The sequence below is a fragment of the Ascaphus truei genome, chromosome 7, assembly GCF_040206685.1.
Source record: "Ascaphus truei isolate aAscTru1 chromosome 7, aAscTru1.hap1, whole genome shotgun sequence".
Classification (NCBI taxonomy): Eukaryota; Metazoa; Chordata; class Amphibia; order Anura; family Ascaphidae; genus Ascaphus; species Ascaphus truei.
The window spans coordinates 8,517,855-8,530,080 of record NC_134489.1 but is presented as its reverse complement, the minus strand read 5'-3'; the positions used below and the strand labels follow the sequence as shown (position 1 = coordinate 8,530,080).

At 54.7% G+C, this 12,226-nt stretch overlaps 1 protein-coding gene across 1 annotated transcript in view; it reads left to right on the top strand.

Moving 5' to 3' along the window:
• RAB4B (RAB4B, member RAS oncogene family) overlaps window positions 1-12,226 on the top strand; it is a 52,545-nt gene that overhangs the window by 19,320 nt on the left and 20,999 nt on the right. Inside the window, exon 6 of the mRNA XM_075606948.1 lies at window positions 1,412-1,507. Coding sequence (XP_075463063.1) covers window positions 1,412-1,507 — 96 coding nt within the window. The remainder of the gene's footprint in view (window positions 1-1,411; window positions 1,508-12,226) is intronic.

Genomic DNA, 12,226 nt, shown 5'->3' with positions numbered 1-12,226 from the left:
GGTCAGGGGACGTGAGGAACATTTGGGTATCATCGATATAAAGATGATACTGAAAGCCAAACATGTAAATACACTCATAGGCACAGCAGACTGATTCCAATACACACACAAATACACTGATAGACAGCAGAATGACTGATGCTTATGCAAATACTGATGCACACAGAGCAGACTGACTAGGGTACACATACACATACAGTACACACACTGACTCAGATACACATATGTATTTGCTGCTTCACACTGATACACAAATACATTGATACACACTGACTCATATGCACTGAAATACACAGAGCAAACTGACACACACACTGCTACACACAGAACAGACTGATTCAGATACACACATGCAGTACAAATAGAGCAAACTGATTCAGATACATACACTGATACACAAAGAGCACTGACTCATAAAAACACATATTACACTGATACACACAGCAGACTGATTCCTAAAAACACACGTATACACTGCTACACAGAGCAGACTGATTCAGATACACACATAAATACACTGATACGCACAGAGCACACTGACACAGATACACACACATATATACTCTGATACACATAGAGCACACTGACAGATATACACACACAGCAGAGTGACTCATATACACACTGATACACACAAGATTTGACTTAGATGCACATATACATACAATGATACATACAGAGCAGATTAACTTCGATACAGATACACACACACACACACACACACACACACACACACACAGATGTACATATACATAAAGTGATGCACACAGAGCTGACCGAAAATAAACTAACACCTTTCTGTGTGTGGGTGTATATGTATGTATGTGTGTGTATATATATATCTATATATATATCCACTGTGAGTGGGTTAACTGACTTTGCATCTCCCAAGTCCTTGCTTAAAAGCTGTGTTTAAAGCAGCATGCATTGACTAAGGGTTGCTCATGTAATGTGAGCATGAGATAAAAGGTGACATTGTGTGCTCATTTGCATGTCATTTCCCAGAATCTCTTGCTGCAGTGGAAGTGCTGTGTGCTGGGCGATAATGGTGAAAGACAGGGTTGCAGACCTGTCTAAGACATGCAGATGAATATACAGGAATATTTACAGTTGCTATATATATATATATATATATATATATATATATATATATATATATATATATCTCATTACAACATAGCATGTGCTAACCTTTTTGAATGGTTACATGGAAAACATTAGGCCTTGCAGAGTAAAAGTATCTGCTAGTACCACATTTTTCTCCAGGAAACTAGTGAGCTGTAAAATGCAATGGTCCCACAGATGACACGTGGAAAGCCACTGTTTTAGCAGCGTCGGAGAGGGTAACATCACTGGGTTACATAGCTTAAAAAAGACTCACAAATCTCTGTCTTGTGCGTGTGTTTCTCAGAGCTGATGTTTTTAGAAACGAGTGCGCTGACGGGAGAGAATGTGGAAGAAGCTTTCCTAAAATGCGCCCGGAACATATTAAATAAAATAGAATCAGGTAAGAGAATATACAAACTGTGACCTGCCTTTCCATGCGCCTTAAAGGGGCAATACCCAGTAGGGCCGAAGTGAACTAATTCCAGGGTCATGTTTAAGGGAGTCTCATCTATCGGACCGTATCGTATTTGTTTTCTCAGTGAGACCTGGGAGGGGTTTGATTTCCTCTGGCTGCTCCCTTTCGTGTGATGTCACTGTGTGATGTCACTGTGTGATGTCACTGTGTTAAGCAAGCACTTGTACAGGCAAAGCCCCCACTTCCCCTTCACTTCATTGGTTCTCTAATAAGGACGGGGTGGGATAAGGGTAAAGAAAATACTTGATTGACAAACGCTCCCCCAATCGGAGGCCCCTAACAAATTCACCTGACCGAATATATGGGATTGTAAGTTTAATGTCTGCTAAATTAAAGATGCCCCTGGATCCGCATTTGTCCCGTCCTAATCCGCCCCACACTGTTTGCATTTGGTTTATATACATAAATAACCAATCCAATGTATTTGTGTAATTATCTAACCTGCGGAGTCTCCGAGCGGAGAAATTACCTTTTTTTCCCTCAAAGTGGCAGTTAATGTTTAAAAAAAGTGTGTGTGCGCTGAGCACGCGCATTTAAAGTGAAACTTATTTGTCTTTTGTCACAGAAATTGTATTTGTGATGGTGATGTTTTTAAATCAAAACCCAATTTCAGTGACAAAAGCAAAGAAGTTCGGCTCGGCCCCTCCCCCCTGTTCTAGCTATGTGCACTTCTATATGTATACTAACTGTGAATTCCTCTCTGTGTGTGTGTGTGTGTGTGTCTGTGTGTGTGTCTCTGTGTGTCTGCCTGTCTCTGTGTGTGTGTGTCTCTGCCTGTCTGTCTCTGTGTCTCTGTGTGTGTGTGTCTGCATGTCTCTGTGTGTGTGTGTCTCTGCCTGTCTCTGTGTCTCTGCCTGTCTCTGTGTCTCTGCCTGTCTCTGTGTGTGTGTGTGTCTCTGCCTGTCTGTCTCTGTGTCTCTGTCTCTGTGGGTGTCTGGGTGTCTCTGTGGGTGTCTCTGTGTCTCTGTCTCTGTGGGTGTCTCTGTGGGTGTCTCTGTGTCTCTGTGGGTGTCTCTGTGGATGTCTCTGTGGGTGTCTCTGTGTCTCTGTCTCTGTGGGTGTCTCTGTCTCTGTGGGTCTCTGTGTCTCTGTCTCTGTGGGTGTCTCTGTGTCTCTGTCTCTGTGGGTGTCTCTGTGTCTCTGTATCTGTGGGTGTCTCTGTGTCTCTGTCTCTGTGGGTGTCTCTGTGGGTGTCTCTGTGTCTGTGGGTTTCTCTGTGTCTGTGGGTGTGTCTGTGGGTGTCTCTGTGTCTGTGGGTGTCTCTGTGTCTGTGGGTGTCTCTGTCTCTGTGGGTGTCTCTGTGTCTCTGTGGGTGTCTCTGTATCTCTGTCTCTGTGTGTGTCTCTGTCTCTGTGTGTGTCTCTGTCTCTGTGTGTGTCTCTGTCTCTGTGTGTGTCTCTGTCTCTGTGTGTGTCTCTGTCTCTGTGGGTGTCTCTGTCTCTGTGGGTGTCTCTGTCTCTGTGTGTGTCTCTGTCTCTGTGGGTGTCTCTGTGTCTCTGTGGGTGTCTCTGTGGGTGTCTCTGTGGGTGTCTCTGTGTCTCTGTGGGTGTCTGTGTGTCTCTGTGTATGTCTCTGTCTCTGTGTATGTCTCTGTCTCTGTGTATCTCTATGTCTCTGTGGGTGTCTCTGTGTCTCTGTGGGTGTCTCTGTGTCTCTGTGGGTGTCTCTGTGGGTGTCTCTGTGTCTCTGTGGGTGTCTCTGTCTCTGTGGGTGTCTGTCTCTGTGGGTGTCTCTGTGTCTCTGTGTATGTCTCTGTCTCTGTGCGTGTCTCTGTGTCTCTGTGGGTGTCTCTGTGTCTCTGTGGGTGTCTCTGTCTCTGTGTGTGTCTGTCTCTGTGGGTGTCTCTGTGTCTCTGTGTATGTCTCTGTCTCTGTGGGTGTCTCTGTGTCTCTGTGGGTGTCTCTGTGGGTGTCTCTGTCTCTGTGTGTGTCTGTCTCTGTGGGTGTCTCTGTGGGTGTCTCTGTGGGTGTCTCTGTGTCTCTGTGTCTCTGTGTCTCTGTGTCTCTGTGTCTCTGTGTCTCTGTGTCTCTGTGTCTCTGTGTGTGTTCTTCGTCTCCCATGTGTTGGTGCTGCGCCGGAGGCCTCTGCGTACGTACGATGCGCCGCAGGCCCGAGGATCCTTCTGCGCATGCGCTCCGGCCGCCTCTGCACATGCTGTTGTAAAAAATAAAATAATGAGCAGATCTGCCTGGCTGCTTTTACGTTCTAAGAAAGAATAGTTGAAAAGAATGTAGAGTTTTCAGTTTGTGCCCTTTACACCCCCAACTCTCTGCCCCTTACACCCCCAACTCTCTGCCCCTTACACCCCCAACTCTCTGCCCCTTACACCCCCAACTCTCTGCCCCTTACACCCCCAACTCTCTCACCCCCTTAAACCCCCAACTCTCTGCCCCTTACACCCCCAACTCTCTGCCCCTTACACCCCCAACTCTCTGCCCTTTACACCCCCAACTCTCTGCCCCTTACACCCCCAACTCTCTGCCCCTTACACCCCCAACTCTCTCACCCCCTTACACCCCCAACTCTCTGCCCCTTACACCCCCAACTCTCTCACCCCCTTAAACCCCCAACTCTCTGCCCCTTACACCCCCAACTCTCTGCCCCTTACACCCCCAACTCTCTGCCCTTTACACCCCCAACTCTCTGCCCCTTACACCCCCAACTCTCTGCCCCTTACACCCCCAACTCTCTGCCCCTTACACCCCCAACTCTCTCACCCCCTTACACCCCCAACTCTCTGCCCCTTACACCCCCAACTCTCTCACCCCCTTACACCCCCAACTCTCTGCCCCTTACACCCCCAACTCTCTGCCCTTTACACCCCCAACTCTCTCACCCCCTTACACCCCCAACTCTCTGCCCTTTACACCCCCAACTCTCTGCCCCTTACACCCCCAACTCTCTGCCCCTTACACCCCCAACTCTCTGCCCCTTACACCCCCAACTCTCTGCCCCTTACACCCCCAACTCTCTGCCCTTTACACCCCCAACTCTCTCACCCCCTTACACCCCCAACTCTCTGCCCTTTACACCCCCAACTCTCTCACCCCCTTACACCCCCAACTCTCTGCCCCTTACACCCCCAACTCTCTGCCCTTTACACCCCCAACTCTCTGCCCTTTACACCCCCAACTCTCTCACCCCCTTACACCCCCAACTCTCTGCCCCTTACACCCCCAACTCTCTGCCCCTTACACCCCCAACTCTCTGCCCTCTACACCCCCAACTCTCTGCCCCTTACACCCCCAACTCTCTGCCCTTTACACCCCCAACTCTCTGCCCCTTACACCCCCAACTCTCTGCCCCTTACACCCCCAACTCTCTGCCCCTTACACCCCCAACTCTCTGCCCTTTACACCCCCAACTCTCTGCCCTTTACACCCCCAACTCTCTGCCCTTTACACCCCCAACTCTCTGCCCTTTACACCCCCAACTCTCTGCCCTTTACACACCCAACTCTCTGCCCTTTACACCCCCAACTCTCTGCCCTTTACACCCCCAACTCTCTGCCCTTTACACCCCCAACTCTCTCACCCCCTTACACCCCCAACTCTCTGCCCCTTACACCCCCAACTCTCTGCCCTTTACACCCCCAACTCTCTCACCCCCTTACACCCCCAACTCTCTGCCCCTTACACCCCCAACTCTCTGCCCTTTACACCCCCAACTCTCTGCCCTTTACACCCCCAACTCTCTCACCCCCTTACACCCCCAACTCTCTGCCCCTTACACCCCCAACTCTCTGCCCCTTACACCCCCAACTCTCTGCCCCTTACACCCCCAACTCTCTGCCCCTTACACCCCCAACTCTCTGCCCCTTACACCCCCAACTCTCTGCCCTTTACACCCCCAACTCTCTGCCCCTTACACCCCCAACTCTCTGCCCTTTACACCCCCAACTCTCTCACCCCCTTACACCCCCAACTCTCTGCCCTTTACACCCCCAACTCTCTGCCCTTTACACCCCCAACTCTCTGCCCTTTACACCCCCAACTCTCTGCCCTTTACACCCCCAACTCTCTGCCCCTTACACCCCCAACTCTCTGCCCCTTACACCCCCAACTCTCTGCCCCTTACACCCCCAACTCTCTGCCCCTTACACCCCCAACTCTCTGCCCCTTACACCCCCAACTCTCTCACCCCCTTACACCCCCAACTCTCTCACCCCCTTACACCCCCAACTCTCTGCCCCTTACACCCCCAACTCTCTGCCCTTTACACCCCCAACTCTCTGCCCCTTACACCCCCAACTCTCTGCCCCTTACACCCCCAACTCTCTCCCCCTTACACCCCCAACTCTCTGCCCCTACACCCCCAACTCTCTGCCCCTTACACCCCCAACTCTCTCCCCCTTACACCCCCAACTCTCTGCCCCTTACACCCCCAACTCTCTGCCCTTACACCCCCAACTCTCTCACCCCTTACACCCCCAACTCTCTGCCCTTTACACCCCCAACTCTCTGCCCCTTACACCCCCAACTCTCTGCCCCTTACACCCCCAACTCTCTGCCCCTTACACCCCCAACTCTCTGCCCTTACACCCCCAACTCTCTGCCCTTACACCCCCAACTCTCTACCCTTTACACCCCCAACTCTCTCACCCCTTACACCCCCAACTCTCTGCCCTTTACACCCCCAACTCTCTCACCCCTTACACCCCCAACTCTCTGCCCTTACACCCCCAACTCTCTGCCCTTTACACCCCCAACTCTCAGCCCTTACACCCCCAACTCTCTCACCCCCTTACACCCCCAACTCTCTGCCCCTTACACCCCCAACTCTCTGCCCTTACACCCCCAACTCTCTGCCCCTTACACCCCAACTCTCTGCCCTTTACACCCCAACTCTCTGCCCCTTACACCCCCAACTCTCTGCCCCTTACACCCCCAACTCTCTGCCCTTACACCCCCAACTCTCTGCCCTTACACCCCCAACTCTCTGCCCTTACACCCCCAACTCTCTGCCCTTTACACCCCCAACTCTCTGCCCCTTTACACCCCAACTCTCTGCCCTTTACACCCCCAACTCTGCCCTTACACCCCCAACTCTCTGCCCTTACACCCCCAACTCTCTGCCCTTTACACCCCCAACTCTCTGCCCTTTACACCCCCAACTCTCTGCCCTTTACACCCCAACTCTCTCACCCCCTTACACCCCCAACTCTCTGCCCTTACACCCCAACTCTCTGCCCCTTACACCCCCAACTCTCTGCCTCTTACACCCCCAACTCTCTGCCCTTACACCCCCAACTCTCTGCCCTTTACACCCCCAACTCTCTGCCCCTTACACCCCCAACTCTCTGCCCCTTACACCCCCAACTCTCTGCCCCTTACACCCCAACTCTCTGCCCCTTACACCCCCAACTCTCTGCCCCTTACACCCCCAACTCTCTGCCCTTACACCCCCAACTCTCTGCCCTTTACACCCCAACTCTCTGCCCTTTACACCCCCAACTCTCTGCCCTTACACCCCCAACTCTCTGCCCCTTACACCCCCAACTCTCTGCCCTTACACCCCCAACTCTCTGCCCCTTACACCCCCAACTCTCTGCCCTTTACACCCCCAACTCTCTGCCCCTTACACCCCCAACTCTCTGCCCCTTACACCCCCAACTCTCTGCCCCTTACACCCCCAACTCTCTGCCCCTTACACCCCCAACTCTCTGCCCCTTACACCCCCAACTCTCTGCCCCTTACACCCCCAACTCTCTGCCCCTTACACCCCAAACTCTCTGCCCTTACACCCCCAACTCTCTGCCCTTTACACCCCAACTCTCTGCCCTTTACACCCCCAACTCTCTCACCCCTTACACCCCCAACTCTCTGCCCTTTACACCCCCAACTCTCTGCCCTTACACCCCCAACTCTCTGCCCCTTACACCCCCAACTCTCTGCCCCTTACACCCCCAACTCTCTGCCCTTACACCCCCAACTCTCTCACCCCTTACACCCCCAACTCTCTGCCCTTTACACCCCCAACTCTCTGCCCCTTACACCCCCAACTCTCTGCCCTTTACACCCCCAACTCTCTGCCCCTTACACCCCCAACTCTCTGCCCTTACACCCCCAACTCTCTGCCCCTTACACCCCCAACTCTCTGCCCTTACACCCCCAACTCTCTGCCCCTTACACCCCCAACTCTCTGCCCTTACACCCCCAACTCTCTCCCCCTTACACCCCCAACTCTCTGCCCCTTTACACCCCCAACTCTCTGCCCTTTACACCCCCAACTCTCTGCCCTTTACACCCCAACTCTCTGCCCTTTACACCCCCAACTCTCTGCCCCTTACACCCCCAACTCTCTCCCCCCTTACACCCCCAACTCTCTGCCCCTTACACCCCCAACTCTCTGCCCTTTACACCCCCAACTCTCTGCCCTTTACACCCCAACTCTCTGCCCTTTACACCCCCAACTCTCTGCCCTTTACACCCCCAACTCTCTGCCCTTTACACCCCCAACTCTCTGCCCTTTACACCCCCAACTCTCTGCCCTTTACACCCCCAACTCTCTGCCCTTTACACCCCCAACTCTCTGCCCCTTACACCCCCAACTCTCTGCCCTTACACCCCCAACTCTCTCACCCCCTTACACCCCAACTCTCTGCCCCTTACACCCCCAACTCTCTGCCCCTTACACCCCCAACTCTCTGCCCCTTACACCCCCAACTCTCTGCCCCTTACACCCCCAACTCTCTGCCCTTACACCCCAACTCTCTGCCCCTTTACACCCCCAACTCTCTGCCCTTACACCCCCAACTCTCTGCCCTTTACACCCCAACTCTCTGCCCTTTACACCCCCAACTCTCTGCCCTTTACACCCCCAACTCTCTGCCCTTTACACCCCAACTCTCTGCCCCTTACACCCCCAACTCTCTGCCCCTTACACCCCAACTCTCTGCCCCTTACACCCCCAACTCTCTCACCCCCTTACACCCCCAACTCTCTGCCCCTTACACCCCCAACTCTCTGCCCCTTACACCCCCAACTCTCTGCCCTTACACCCCCAACTCTCTGCCCTTTACACCCCCAACTCTCTGCCCTTACACCCCCAACTCTCTGCCCTTTACACCCCCAACTCTCTGCCCTTTACACCCCCAACTCTCTGCCCTTTACACCCCCAACTCTCTGCCCTTTACACCCCAACTCTCTGCCCTTTACACCCCCAACTCTCTGCCCTTACACCCCCAACTCTCTGCCCTTTACACCCCCAACTCTCTCACCCCTTACACCCCCAACTCTCTGCCCTTTACACCCCCAACTCTCTGCCCCTTACACCCCCAACTCTCTGCCCTTTACACCCCCAACTCTCTGCCCTTTACACCCCAACTCTCTGCCCCCTTACACCCCCAACTCTCTGCCCTTTACACCCCCAACTCTCTGCCCCTTACACCCCCAACTCTCTGCCCTTTACACCCCCAACTCTCTGCCCTTTACACCCCCAACTCTCTGCCCTTTACACCCCCAACTCTCTGCCCCTTACACCCCCAACTCTCTGCCCTTTACACCCCCAACTCTCTGCCCCTTTACACCCCAACTCTCTGCCCCTTACACCCCCAACTCTCTGCCCCTTACACCCCCAACTCTCTCACCCCTTACACCCCCAACTCTCTGCCCCTTACACCCCCAACTCTCTGCCCCTTACACCCCCAACTCTCTGCCCTTTACACCCCCAACTCTCTGCCCTTTACACCCCCAACTCTCTGCCCTTTACACCCCAACTCTCTCACCCCCTTACACCCCCAACTCTCTGCCCCTTTACACCCCCAACTCTCTGCCCTTTACACCCCCAACTCTCTGCCCTTTACACCCCCAACTCTCTGCCCCTTTACACCCCCAACTCTCTGCCCCTTACACCCCCAACTCTCTGCCCCTTACACCCCCAACTCTCTGCCCCCTTACACCCCCAACTCTCTGCCCCTTACACCCCAACTCTCTGCCCCTTACACCCCCAACTCTCTGCCCCTTACACCCCCAACTCTCTGCCCTTTACACCCCCAACTCTCTGCCCTTACACCCCCAACTCTCTGCCCTTTACACCCCCAACTCTCTGCCCCTTACACCCCAACTCTCTGCCCCTTACACCCCCAACTCTCTGCCCCTTACACCCCCAACTCTCTGCCCTTACACCCCCAACTCTCTGCCCCTTTACACCCCCAACTCTCTGCCCTTTACACCCCCAACTCTCTGCCCCTTACACCCCCAACTCTCTGCCCCTTTACACCCCCAACTCTCTGCCCTTTACACCCCCAACTCTCTGCCCCTTACACCCCCAACTCTCTGCCCTTTACACCCCAACTCTCTGCCCTTACACCCCCAACTCTCTGCCCTTTACACCCCAACTCTCTGCCCTTTACACCCCCAACTCTCTCACCCCCTTACACCCCCAACTCTCTGCCCTTACACCCCCAACTCTCTGCCCCTTACACCCCCAACTCTCTGCCCTTACACCCCCAACTCTCTGCCCTTTACACCCCCAACTCTCTGCCCTTTACACCCCCAACTCTCTCACCCCCTTACACCCCCAACTCTCTGCCCTTTACACCCCCAACTCTCTGCCCCTTACACCCCCAACTCTCTGCCCTTTACACCCCAACTCTCTGCCCCTTACACCCCAACTCTCTGCCCTTTACACCCCCAACTCTCTGCCCCTTTACACCCCCAACTCTCTGCCCCTTACACCCCCAACTCTCTGCCCTTTACACCCCCAACTCTCTGCCCTTTACACCCCCAACTCTCTGCCCTTACACCCCCAACTCTCTGCCCTTACACCCCCAACTCTCTCTCCCCTTACACCCCCAACTCTCTGCCCCTTACACCCCCAACTCTCTGCCCCTTACACCCCCAACTCTCTGCCCTTACACCCCCAACTCTCTGCCCCTTACACCCCCAACTCTCTGCCCTTACACCCCAACTCTCTGCCCCTTACACCCCCAACTCTCTGCCCCTTACACCCCCAACTCTCTGCCCTTACACCCCCAACTCTCTGCCCCTTTACACCCCCAACTCTCTGCCCCTTACACCCCCAACTCTCTGCCCCTTACACCCCCAACTCTCTGCCCCTTACACCCCCAACTCTCTGCCCCTTACACCCCCAACTCTCTGCCCCTTACACCCCCAACTCTCTGCCCCTTACACCCCCAACTCTCTGCCCCTTACACCCCCAACTCTCTGCCCTTTACACCCCCAACTCTCTGCCCTTACACCCCCAACTCTCTGCCCTTTACACCCCCAACTCTCTGCCCTTTACACCCCCAACTCTCTGCCCTTTACACCCCCAACTCTCTGCCCCCTTACACCCCCAACTCTCTGCCCCTTACACCCCAACTCTCTGCCCCTTACACCCCCAACTCTCTGCCCTTACACCCCAACTCTCTGCCCCTTACACCCCCAACTCTCTGCCCCTTACACCCCCAACTCTCTGCCCCTTACACCCCCAACTCTCTGCCCCTTACACCCCCAACTCTCTGCCCCTTACACCCCCAACTCTCTGCCCCTTACACCCCCAACTCTCTGCCCCTTACACCCCCAACTCTCTGCCCTTACACCCCCAACTCTCTGCCCCTTACACCCCCAACTCTCTGCCCCTTTACACCCCCAACTCTCTGCCCTTTACACCCCCAACTCTCTGCCCTTACACCCCCAACTCTCTGCCCCTTACACCCCCAACTCTCTGCCCCTTACACCCCCAACTCTCTGCCCCTTACACCCCCAACTCTCTGCCCCTTACACCCCCAACTCTCTGCCCTTTACACCCCCAACTCTCTGCCCCTTACACCCCCAACTCTCTGCCCCTTTACACCCCCAACTCTCTGCCCCTTACACCCCCAACTCTCTGCCCTTACACCCCCAACTCTCTGCCCTTACACCCCCAACTCTCTGCCCTTTACACCCCCAACTCTCTGCCCCTTACACCCCAACTCTCTGCCCCTTACACCCCCAACTCTCTGCCCTTTACACCCCCAACTCTCTGCCCTTACACCCCCAACTCTCTGCCCCTTTACACCCCCAACTCTCTGCCCTTACACCCCAACTCTCTGCCCCTTACACCCCCAACTCTCTGCCCCTTACACCCCCAACTCTCTGCCCTTACACCCCCAACTCTCTGCCCTTACACCCCCAACTCTCTGCCCCTTACACCCCCAACTCTCTGCCCTTACACCCCCAACTCTCTGCCCCTTACACCCCCAACTCTCTCTCCCCCTTACACCCCCAACTCTCTGCCCTTTACACCCCCAACTCTCTGCCCCTTACACCCCCAACTCTCTGCCCTTTACACCCCCAACTCTCTGCCCCTTACACCCCAACTCTCTGCCCCTTACACCCCAACTCTCTGCCCCTTACACCCCCAACTCTCTGCCCTTACACCCCAACTCTCTGCCCTTACACCCCCAACTCTCTGCCCCTTACACCCCCAACTCTCTGCCCTTACACCCCAACTCTCTGCCCTTACACCCCCAACTCTCTGCCCTTTACACCCCCAACTCTCTGCCCTTACACCCCCAACTCTCTGCCCTTTACACCCCCAACTCTCTGCCCCTTACACCCCCAACTCTCTGCACCCCTTACACCCCCAACTCTCTGCCCTTTACACCCCCAACTCTCTGCCCCTTACACCCCCAACTCTCTGCCCCTTACACCCCCAACT